Here is a 12,709-nt window from a genome sequence, read left to right as displayed (position 1 = left end):
TGAACTTTACTGCATTAACCTTTCGTTGTCATACTCTAATCATCTAATGGAACAAATAAAGAGAGATGAGTCAGACAAAATTCATGGTTTTTATTCAAAAAAACCTCTTGCAAAGCCATGTTCCGTGCACAGACAAAAACAAAAGGAGCACTACATACTATTTGTTGTTATATGACACTGGGTGAAGCATGTAAAAACTAATCGATTAGGTAAAGCCAAAACAAATAATCCATTAATGCGCCAAAACAAATAATCCATTAATGCGCCAAAACAAATAAGCCATTAATGCGCCAAAACAAATAATCCATTAATGCGCCAAAACAAATAATCCATTAATGCGCCAAAATAAATAATCCATTAATGCGCCAAAACAAATAATCCGTTAATGCGCCAAAACAAATACTCCATTAATGCGCCAAAACAAATTATCCATTAATGCGCCAAAACAAATAATCCATTAATGCGCCAAAACAAATAATCCATTAATGCGCCAAAACAAATAAGCCATTAATGCGCCAAAACAAATAATCCATTAATGCGCCAAAACAAATAATCGATTAATGTGCCAAAAAATAATAATCCATTAATGCGCCAAAACAAATAATCCATTAATGCTCCAAAACAAATAATCCATTAATGCGCCAAAACAAATAATCCATTAACGCGGCCCAGGTAACTATATGACCACTACCATTACTATTACTTCCTTAGCCTGGTTTAGCCGTTGGGGTGCGGTTTGGGATCCAGGGTTCGAATCTCGGTTAATCGCTGAATTAACGCCAGGGGGGTTGACTCAGCCTGTCATCCTTCCGAGGTCGGCAAATTGAGTACCAGTTAACTGGTAATTCGCTGTGCGTCGCAAGAGGCGACTAACAGGGTTGGCGGCACAAAGGGCATCCGGCCATAAAAAAACAAAACATTGCTTCAAAAAGGGGACCACGGTGCCCGAAAAAGGCCAACCCCTGCTCTGCGGGGAAAAATGGCCTCTAAAGGTGGTTCATTACTATGACTTCCTTAGTGGCCAAATTATACCCACATTCTTTGAAGATTGGCCAGGGAACCTTTTTGGCCTAAGTGTTTCACGAACCCGCTGGCCAGGCATGACGTTCGGCTGAAGGTGGTAGGAATTTGTTAGTTGTTCAGGGTGTCGGTGATAACTTGTCTCCTCTTCACGAAGTACACCGTATGATCTTTAACGTCCATCGGCTAATGCTAGCAGGCCGGGCACCCAGTTTAAGTGTCCATCCGATGGACGGCACACCGATTGATGTCTCGTCCTTCACGCGAAGCAAGGAGACAGTTAAATAGGTGGGTCTAGATTCAAGGCAGGGCTAGACATCTAGTGTGTATGGTTTTTGGTTTCGGTTCTTCTTCTTCTTTTCTCGATTCTTTAAGCTGAACACCGTGTACTGAACATCATCAATATGTTTCTGCAAAGCACGTACACAACAACAGCAAATACGGTACCGCACTTTTGTGTCTCATGTTGTCTCATGTTTTGTGTCTTTTGTGTCTCATCTCATGTTTTCACGACCGCACTCACTTCCTCTTCAAATTCAAGCGGACACGCCACAGGCATTTGTTTGCAACAAATTGAAGAGTGTAAAGAAATAAGAGTATAAAAACTATTGCCAATCTTGAGAGTTCGCTCATGTTGGATCAACACCGAGCTCATAAGCAAAACACTCGAGGTACATATAAAGTAACCAAATTGTATTTGGGGATCTAAAGAACAATAAATGTTTTAGTGTTGAAATGATTCCATTTCCAAGTAATTCCAAATGCCACTATTCAAAGTTGAAATTATATAAACTAGTGGGGTCACCCGTGGGAATACCACGGGCATGGCGGTGTATCGTTGCGATCGGTGCAGCCGTTTTTGCGGTACCCGGGACAATAACGTTAGGCGGGAGTCCAAACCTGAAAATGCTGGAGGCCAAAGACGAAATTTGAAAAACAATATAGCCTATTTTACTCCAGGGGTCCCAGGATTACCCACCCAAAATTTCGTTGAGATCGGTTCAGCCGTTTTTGCGGTATCTGGGAACGGACGGACAGACGGACGGACATTTGGTGAATTATAGTAAGATTTGTTTAACAAAACCATTTCATTAACAGGAATCGGTGCTTCGTGTGCAGCCTGTGGCTGCTGGCTGCATCATTTTCTAGGGGCACGGCTGTGTCACTGATGCAATGCCCCTCATTTCCAGGCACCTGGTACTTACTTATTTGAGGATGACAGGCCGAGTCAACCCACCTGGTGTTAATTCAACGGTCTGACAGGGGCTTGAACTCAGGACCACCAAGATCTCAAGACAGCCATCTTAACCGTTAAGCCAACACCAGGTTCATAATAGGTATCGATTCCAGGAAAATAAATTTTAACATGTATTTGTCTCCCAGAACCATCTTAAAGCCTCGCTTGTCTGAGCAGGAATATCTCCGGGGGTTTCGCCATTGCTCTCCCATGAGTATGTACAGTCCACCTTGCATCAATAATTTCATTGCGATTGTTAAACTTTTTCTTTTTTTAAATGTTAAACACAGATAGAAACGATGCCTCAAAACAAAACCTACCGCTGTTCGTGTTCAACATTAACCCCGATTGATATGCAGCAAAATCAGGCGGATGCATTGCGTATTTTGTTTGTGACAAAATTGTTCATCAGACTCACGTCCCGCGGTGGAATCGGTGGCGCCATGAGCTCGAATTGCATTTCTGCAAAAGAAAAAGCAGTTTATTGTTACCTTTGATCGATAAGTATTGACAGATATATTTATGCCGTTTCTGAAATACGTTAACGTGCCTTGATGGGTTTTTGAATATTCCAACGTTCCTTGTCCAGACCTGAAATAAATGTAAAAGAAATAATTAATACTCAAACCTGGATAAGTTGTTCTATTAACAAATATCAATAATGGAGGAGAGGTGGAAATTTTATCTGAATAAAGGAGTACCTTGTGGTTCATCCTCTTTCTGCTGCCACTACCTTCCAGGGAGACCATTCCATTCATTCACTACTCTCTGAGTGCCTTGTCTTACTATATACTGTGTTAACTCTCATCTTCTTCACTCTCAGTTCATTTGGGTGCTTGTACCCATCTGTTGCCTCACTGTCACTACTTTGCCCTTTTACCTCCGCCACCGAAGGTTTTCCCCCGTCTGTCTGTCTGTGAACAAAATATCTCAAAAGGTTGTGGACGGATTCGGACGAAATTTGGTGGAGAGGTAGCGTATGTGACAAGGACGAAACTATTAGATTTTGGTGAAGTTTCGAATCTGGATCCGGATCCGAGAATGTTTAAGTGATTCTTCACAATCGGGAGATAGGGCCAAAAACGATACATAGCGGGATATCTCAAACAGTTGAGCACGGATTCAGATAAAACTTGCTGGAGAGGTTGCCTGTGCGACAATGAAGAGTTGATTCAATTTTGGTGAATATTGGAATCCGGATCCGGATCCGAGAATGTTTAAGTGATTCTTCACCATCGGGAGATAGGGCCAAAAACGATACATCGCGGGATATCTCAAACAGTTGTGCACGGATTCAGATAAAACTTGCTGGAGAGGTTGCATGTGCGACAATGAAGAGTTGATTCAATTTTGGTGAATATTGGAATCCGGATCCGGATCCGAGAATGTTTAAGTGATTCTTCACCATCGGGAGATAGGGCCAAAAACGATACATCGCGGGATATCTCAAACAGTTGTGCACGGATTCAGATAAAACTTGCTGGAGAGGTTGCATGTGCGACAATAAAGAGTTGATTCAATTTTGGTGAATATTGGAATCCGGATCCGGATCACAGAATTAAAAAAATGATTCTTCACCATTGAGGGATAGGCCTAAACCGATATATAACACGATATTTCAAAAAGTCATGGACGGATTTGGACAAAACTTGGTTGTGTGTTGTTGGATGTGTGACAAAACCAGGTTGGGTGTGTGACAAGACCGAATGGATTCGATTTTGGGGAAGTTCCGAATGTGGATTCGGATACGAGAATTATTTAATTACCTTCGCAAAAGCGGAAGGTTATGTTTTGATCGCTGTGTATTTATTTGTATGTCTGTGTGTGTGTGTGTATGTTATTCGCATAACTCAAAAGGTATTCAACCGAATTGCATGAAATTTGGTGGGATGATTGGTTATTATACGGGACACATTTGATTAGATTTTGGGAGCAATCGGGTCAAAGGTCAAGGTCAAGGTCACGAAAAGGTCAAAATCGTATTTTTGTTGTTCTGTTCCCTACACTCCCATGCCAAGTACAGAACAGTAGCTGCGGCGAAGGTATGCGCTCTACCGAGTGCCCGTTCTAGTTTTTTAAGTGATGATTCTTCACCATTGAGAGATCAGGCGAAAAGCGATATATAACATGATATTTTAAAAAGTTATGGACGAGTTATGACTAAACTTGGGGGATGAGTTGGTCAGGTGACAAGAACAAGCAATTCGATTTTGGTTCAGGTCGGAATCCAGATCCGGCCTATCAGTGCGATACAAAATATAAACTGTTCAGCCTGGCGGAGGTATGCACTCTACCGAGTGCCGTTCTAGTTACCTTATGTCATCTTGCTCATCCATGAGCCTCAATTTTGTATGCAAATTATTTTTTTAACGCATGAATGTGACTTGGATGCGAGTAGAAGAATGAACAGCTTACCTTTTAGCCTTCAGAGTTGCCAGTTCTAGAAAAGAAAATAACATTGATTATAACTCTCAAATTGCAAATTTATACTGAAATCTCGTGTAGCCACTGCCAACTGGAAAATTTTATATTAAAAAAAATTAAGGAATACTCATCAATAACCATTTATCAACTGTGTTAAGTGAAGGAATTTTAACGAATGCTAACGAGATATTGGTCGAAAATGGGCTAAAGGAACAGTCTTATCAGGGACTCAACATAATATCGATAACTCCACATCAGCAACCACAAGTAGTTTGTTTATCATGAAACTCAATGTGATGCAAACCAAAGAGATTCCTTGGACTGCATCATGCTACACCATTGGTTGGAACTGTGGGTCATCTGCTTCCATTACTCCCTGGTATTCCAGACTGCGATTGTAAAGTGGAAAAGGTTGTTGCTTCAGCCTCCGCTTGTCGAGAAGATTGTTGAGGAAGCAAGGTATTTGGAAAGACCCAAGAGGGAGCTTTGTGACTTTTGTGAATGTACATATTGTCTTTTACCCTCTCTCACCTTGGTCTTCCATGAACGTATATCTGGGCTATAAAACATCGTGGTGTTTCATCTGTCATGTGTATTTCTTCCTCTCCCCCTATAATTTCACTTGAGTTTCCCATACCAATTTTGAGCCTCTGTCACACCCCTCAGTCACCAACAGCCAGTAAGGCTATCCTAGGAACTGGCTGATTTTCTTAGATACACTGCAACCCCTTTGCATGAACGGCTGAGCGGTGGTCACTTGGCTATCCCAGACACATCTGCCTTAACCAGAGGTGCTGCAACACTATTGCATAAATGGTGGAGCTGATACAACTGTAACTGGTTTGCTTTTTGGTTTGCCTTCTCTGCAGAAAGCACGATAGTACTGTAAGGGAAAGAAGGGAAAGGTCTGAAGATCTGAAGATTTCACCAGATCTGAAGGGAAAGGTGTATGCTGCATGTGTGAGAAGTGTTATGATTTATGGGAGCGAGACATGGGTCATGAATGAGGAGCAGCAACGAAGGTTGGAAAGGGTGGAAATGCGAATGGTTCGGTGGATGTGCGGAGTGTCGCTGAGAGAGAGGAAGACAAATGATGAATTGCGAAAGATGATGGGAATAGAGGGAATAGAGCCTGTGATGGATGCTGTGAAGAGGAACAGGTTGAGATGGTTTGGTCATGTGTTGAGGAAGGATGAAAGTGACTGGTTGAGAAGAGTGATGGAAATGAATGTAGAAGGAAGTAGAGGACGGGGAAGACCGAGAAAGACTTGGCTGAAGATGGTGGAAGAAGAAATGCGGGCAAGGGGGTTAACAAGGGGAGATGCAGAAAATAGGGCAATATGGAGAAGATTGTCATGGGGACCGCAAGGCTAACCCCAGCTCTAGCAGGGAAAATGGCCTTAAAATGCATGTTGTTGTGTTGTTGTTGATCAGGATTCGAACTCAGGATCCTAGGATCCCAAGCCGGCACCCTAACCGCTAAGCCAACACCAGGCTTACTCCTCGTGTGAAGGCAAGTAAACAACTTAAGCTCCAGTTTCCCTACTTAATACATCGAGATGCCTCCAACTCGTCCACGGTCCATGCTATACCTATACAATCCTGCCTCGACTATGGTATTCCATCATCTACCCCCACAAACGTAGCAGTACTATACCACTCGTGAGATTTTGTCAAAACATATTGCAAGAAATTCTTACCTTTTTCCAGTTTCTTTCTCTTGACGTGCCAAAAACCTCCAAACACTAACATGAGCAGTGTTGCTGATGATGTGGATAGAAGTAGATAGAAAAATGGTTTATCTTTTGAAGGACCTGAGAAAATCAGCATACAGCTTCACTCACCATTACAAACACAACAACTGTTGATATATATATATATATATATATATATATATATATATATATATATATATATATATATATATATATATATATATATGTATATATATATATATATATATATATACAGACTTGGCATTTAATATGGATTTTTTTTTTTCTTGACTTGGGTTTACTTTCTTAACTCAGTATATCAATCTGGTGAGTTTCTTTTCCACTTTGGTAATTTATTTGTTAAAAGAACCATGTCACTGATTGTCTGTCGCAGCAAGAAGTCAACAACAGGATTATATCACAGGTGGCGTGGCAAAATGTACGGACAGGTGCATTTTATGATTGGCTTCACAGTCGGGTATACAAGGGTTGTTGCGTTCTGTATTAGTGGAAAACAACTGCTGCACGTCTCCAAAAGTTATTGCCGCTTCCTCTGGAGATGGTCCATCAACTCGACAATGCTGTTTGTCATGGAGTGGTGGCTTTACGAAATTACGGCATGAAACAGCGTGCTATTGCTCGGCAGTATGGCATCACTCAAGGTCAGGTGTCAAAGATCCTGAAACGAAATGCTCAGAGGGGTGTCCCTACTCCAATACTGAGGCCAGGACGTCCCCGCAGAACGACAAGAAGGGATGATCGCCAGCTGCACCGGTTAGTCCGCAATGGCCGTACCAAGTCATCTAATCGGCTTAGGGCTTAATGGCAGCAACTGACAAATGTGCCTGTATCCAGAAGGCTAGTCAACCAACGACTGGTTCAAGCAGGCTATCGTGCCAGGCGTCCCCTGAGAAAGCCACGCCTGACCAGACAACACAGCCAGCGCCGATTGTAGTGGGCCAGAGAGCACCGTCAATGGCAGCCAGGACACTGGAATCACGTGATCTTCAGTGACGAGTCTAGATTTCTGGTCTATCGTCAAGATGGCCACGTCCGAGTGCGCAGACAAGTGCATGAAGCCTACAACAAAGATTGTATAGTGCCAAGAGTCCAAGCTGGAGGTGGTGGGGTGACCGTTTGGGCTGCTTTTCATGCACGGGGCAAAACTGACCTGGTTGTTCTGAATGGAAACCTGAACCAGTTCAAGTACAGGGCCATTCTGGAAGAAACATTGCTTCCATTTGCTCGTGCAGCCTTTCGAGGAAACTTTGTCTTCCAAGATGACAATGCACGGCCTCATCGTGCTCGCATGATCCAACACTTTCTTGCTGACCGTGGTGTAGAGGATATGGAGTGGCCTGCCATGTCCCCGGATATGAATCCGATAGAGAACTTGTGGGCAGAATTAACGCATCAAATCGACCACTTGGACCAGCAGCCGACCTCTGTGCATGAATTGCAGCAGGCTATTGTCACTGCATGGCAAGCGATTCCTGTCCAAACCTTGGCAAATCTCGTGAACAGCATGCCTCAACGTGTACGTGCTCTCCTGAATGTTCGTGGGGGTTACACGAAGTACTGAACTGTAATTTTACTGTCCGTAATCCCAGTCGTAATTTAGCTTTTGTTTTTGTTTAAAAAAAAATTGGCTAATGTGCAAAATAAAGAGATACTTCTGGAAAACGTACAGAAGTTTAACACAGTACTGTCCATGAATTGAGTTCGATATCAGTTTACATCACTTTCAAGGATCAATTTATTTGTTTCGAAATGTCAAATGTGGTTTTTGTTTCTTTTAAAGGTCACATTAACAAAATCTAGAATAATCTATCTATAATTCCAGTAATCTCTGTATGTCTGTATGTCTGTGACCGCTGTTTCTCGACAACCACGGGTCCGATATACTTTAAACTTGCCAGGTATATTGCTGGGGACCCGAGGATGTGCCTTTTCAAGGTTTCATATTAATCGGAGAAGTAGTTACCGAGCTATGTCCAAAAAACGATTCAACCAATCAGAGAGCAGCGAGCTATCACGTGTGCCGAACGTGGCGAACAGACTCTGCCTCGGACGGCACATTTGAGAGCGTATTCATTTATTTCACGTTGGCAAACTATGTTGCCGTTAAACTATGTTTTAAAACTAATTAAAACGAATTTGCGACATATTAATCGGAGAAGTAGTTACCGAGCTATGTCCAAAAAACGATTCAACCAATCAGAGAGCAGCGAGCTATCACGTGTGCCGAACGTGGCGAACAGACTCTGCCTCGGACGGCACATTTGAGAGCGTATTCATTTATTTCACGTTGGCAAACTATGTTGGCGTTAAACTATGTTTGAAAACTAATTAAAACTACTTTGCGATTCTTTCGCTTTCCTGCGCGTTTGTGCACGCTATGGCGATTTCTTTACCAAACTCCGCAAGCCGTTCGCTTTGGACCAAACCATTTCATGTAAATAGAGGGGGGGGGGGGGTTGTCACCGTACTTGCAAGCCGTTCGCTTTGGACCAAACCATTTCATGTAAATAGAGGGGGGGGATTGTCACCGTACTCGCAAGCCGTTCGCTTTGGACCAAACCATTTCATGTAAATAGAGGGGGGGGGGGGGATATAATTTTAGATATATATATAGTACGGGCATGCCCTAGTTTCAACATAATTCCAATGAACTTTTGGTTCTAAGACATCTTGAAAAGTAAGTTCACCCCCACAAAAAAAATATTCCATATTAAATGCCAAGTCTGTGTGTATGTATATATATATATATATATATATATATATATATATATATATATATATATATATATATATATATATATATATATATATATATACAGTATATATATATATACAGTATATATATATATATACATATATATATATATATATATATATATATATATATATATATATATATATATATATATATATATATATATATATATTGTTACAGACGCGGTTTTAGATGTTATATTGACCGAGCGGTGGTGTATTACCGCGTCCGAACAGTTACTCCCCGATTAGAACCCGATTCCACCCGACGTTGACCAGATCGCCCCACAGATATTCAATCGGGAAACCTCTAAAGCGACCGAAAGAGAAGGAAAAGAGAAAAAGACAGAGTACGGAGGAAGAACAGATTTATTATACACACACATGCAAAAAGGAAGAGCGACCAAAATTATTTACAAGCAATGGATGGAAAAAGCAGTCACACAGTGCATCGTTAGCTTATTCTACTCAATTTACTTAATCCCAAGACAACGAGTAGGACAGGACGTTCACACTTACACAGGGGATATTGCAGGCAGGTAGGGCTTGAGGTGGATTGCTTGAGAGGGAGGCAAGGTCGGAGGCAGCAGCTCTCAATTCCTCGCGGTTTTGGCGGGAAAACCCTCCGTCGCGTATCCGCTGCTGTAGACGTCACGCGCTGGCTCGGGCACACCTGCTCCTCTCCTCCTGGTGGAGCCGTCTCCCTCCTTTCAGCGCGTCTCTCCAAAGCTGGTTTCCTCTCCGAGTACCTCTCCTCTTTGGCTTGGAGCGTTTCGCATCTCACCGCTCTTCTTGGTGCCGCCTCTTCGCTCCTCTCCCAGGTCATCTCCCAAGTCATCTGGTAAAGCAGTCCCTTACAGTCGCTTTTATCACCTCGGGCGGAATCAAGCCGCCGGCTGCGAGGGCACGCCTACCGGGTCGCTCACCGCGGTGCTGATTGGCCATGCGACCCTCTGGCTCACTCCTCCCCTTTATGACGAGGTGGAGACACGCCTTTCTTCTCCGAGATTAGCACATGGGCAATGGTGGCTTGCGGGATTGAACACAACTCCCACCCTTTTGAAAGGAACTTTGGAGAGCGGAGATGTTTGGGGAAATTGCAAGGGCCTATGCTTATTTTGTTTGATACAATGCAAAGTCAATCTAGTGGGAAACACATATTTAGCCTACATAGAATAAGGAAATACACTATTTAAAAAGATATATCGTGACCTGCATGTAAGTTTCATGGAATTAACTAGGAGGACGGCTGCGACCATTATTTACATTACCAGGGTGTTACCATACTTTTGTAACGTTCACATTGTAACGTTTTCACATTCGTTACACTTCCTCCAAAATTGTTACACTTCTCAAAAACCGTTACACTTCTCAAAATCGTTACAATATATATATATATATATATATATATATATATATATATATCTATATAAATATATATATATATATATATATATTGTTGTGGATATGAGAATGTTTTTTATTTTGTTGTTGTGGTAAAATGTTGTTGTAAAAGGTTGTTGTAAAATATCACCCCTCCTCCCTCCGTTTGTGGTTGTATAAAGGTCAAAGGGCGTTTCCGTAGTTAGTCCATAAAACATACATGCAGGACACGATATATCTTTTTTTGACAGTTATATCCTTATTATGTGTATTAGTGTAAGGCTGTGTCTTCCATTAATTGAAATACTCCATTGCACCAGTGAAAGAGAATAGATTCCCTTTCCTTCCCATCCCCAAAACCTCCATTTCCATATTACATCCCCTCTCGTCACCGCTGAGCCCTCGATTGCCCATATTACCTCCCCTCCAATAACCGCCATTGACCACGAGGCTCGAGTCGGGGAAGAAAGGCATGTCTCCACCTCGTCATAGAGGGGAGGAGTGAGCCCGCCCCACTCGACCAACCATGAGCCAGGGGTTTGGCTACAGAGGGCGGAGGAAGAGCGGTCGGGGAGGTTCGCAAAGGTTGAGGGGCGGGGGCCTATATAACCCAAGGCAGGGGTGTGGCCGAAGGAGATGCGTTTTTACAGAGTCGAGCTTGGAAGCAGAAACGGAGATGCACTTTTGAGCCGAGACAAGGAGGGTCACAAAGAGCTGAGTTGGTCGTCAGTGGTTGCGTTCAGTGGTTGCGTTCAGTGGTTGCGTTCAGTGATTGCGTTGAGGGGTTGCGTTGGAGACGGAGTGGTTGGACCAAACAAAAGAAGAGAGGAGAGAACCCGTCACGCCAGACCCCCCACCAGCGCGTCGGCTCTGACCGTGATCCGACCCGTGATCCGACCCGTGATCCGACCCGTGATCCCACGCACACGACAGGATCGGAGGCATCAGCGGCCGTCGAGGTCCCGCCCGACGTCCCGTGCAGGATCAAGCTCCAGCCAGCTCCGTGCCGTCCTCCCCCTCCAGCCACGCACCGCCTTCCAGCCAATCCACTCTGCAATTCCCCGTGTGAGTCGTCTTTGTTTGTTCTGTCCTGGGGTTAATTAAGTCTGTATAACGATAAGCTAGTACTTCCCTGTGTCACCTGCGTCTTATGTGCTTGTAAATAAACGTCACTGCTTTCTTTTTGCTTGTGTGTAAATAGTAAATAAATGTAGTAGTATTTCAAACCTTTCTTGGCCTTCGTTTTCCTCTTTACATTGCGTCGTTTTTGTCTTTTCCCTCATTGAGCAGCTAGGGTGCGATACGGCCAAAGTTCTGGGTGAATCGGGTGAGTCAGGGATCCTGTAACGGTCGCGGAAATACCAAACCGCTCGGTAACTAACATCTTAATCCGCGATCGGTAACAATATATATATATACATATATATATATATATATATATATATATACTGCATATGTATACATATAATATACACACGTTACATCATAATCAAGGACACCTACAGCGTGATGTATGAAGAATACTTATGCTTCGATACCAAAATCAAAACAAAGTCATTTACTATTACATTAACATCGAAAAAATTGGAAGAAGTATATATTTCAATGTATGTACAAAATGTGTGGCATGAAAAGAAAAGAAAAATAAACAAAGAAAAACAAGAGTGAGACTTGCTTTGCAATAAATGTCCCCTACCGATGTGATATTATTGAAGTCCAAAAGGGCATAGCTCTGTGAAAAATTGACGAAATTCCCAGAAACTCAAACTTGTGCTGTAACTTATCATAATAAAGTAATGTACTAAGTTTCAGTTAAATATATTCGAGGGTGCCACCTCTAAAGTCAAAAAAAACAAAAACCATAGGTGGGACGGACAGATGGACGGACGGAGAGCAAACCTATAGTCCTCTCTGGTGAAATGGTTAGGGGACTAATAAAAAGAAACAAAAGTCGAAGAGAAAAACCTTCCTCCGTCCATCCAACTTGCCATATAGCCGGAAGGCCATCGGGTCAAAAAATGAAATTCTGTGTGAGGTAAGTGCAAAGACTGGTCACCACACCGATTGTCTTGGACATGGTGGCAGGAATCTGTAATTTGTTCAGGGTGTCGGCGATAGCTTCCCTACTCTCCGGAAAATACATCGTGGGATCTTT

General features: G+C 42.7%; 1 protein-coding gene across 7 annotated transcripts in view; it reads right to left on the bottom strand.

Moving 5' to 3' along the window:
- LOC144892943 (uncharacterized) overlaps positions 1-12,709 on the bottom strand; it is a 246,928-nt gene that overhangs the window by 191,036 nt on the left and 43,183 nt on the right. For 6 of the 7 annotated variants that reach the window (XM_078781715.1, XM_078781718.1, XM_078781716.1 and 3 more), the window contains 5 exons: positions 6,382-6,495; positions 4,673-4,697; positions 2,808-2,848; positions 2,676-2,719; positions 77-1,430 (listed from right to left, as the gene is read on the bottom strand). The exons of the other annotated variant lie outside the window; for it this stretch is intronic. In XM_078781715.1, the coding sequence (XP_078637841.1) occupies positions 1,332-1,430; positions 2,676-2,719; positions 2,808-2,848; positions 4,673-4,697; positions 6,382-6,495 (323 nt within the window). In that variant the 3' untranslated portion in view covers positions 77-1,331. Of the gene's footprint in view, positions 1-76; positions 1,431-2,675; positions 2,720-2,807; positions 2,849-4,672; positions 4,698-6,381; positions 6,496-12,709 lie in introns of those variants that run through there. 7 annotated transcript variants of the gene reach the window in all.

Source organism: Myxine glutinosa, chromosome 7, assembly GCF_964187855.1.
Source record: "Myxine glutinosa chromosome 7, kmMyxGlut1.1, whole genome shotgun sequence".
Classification (NCBI taxonomy): Eukaryota; Metazoa; Chordata; class Myxini; order Myxiniformes; family Myxinidae; genus Myxine; species Myxine glutinosa.
The sequence above is the reverse complement of the archived record's forward strand: the minus strand, read 5'-3'. Positions and strand labels throughout refer to the sequence as shown.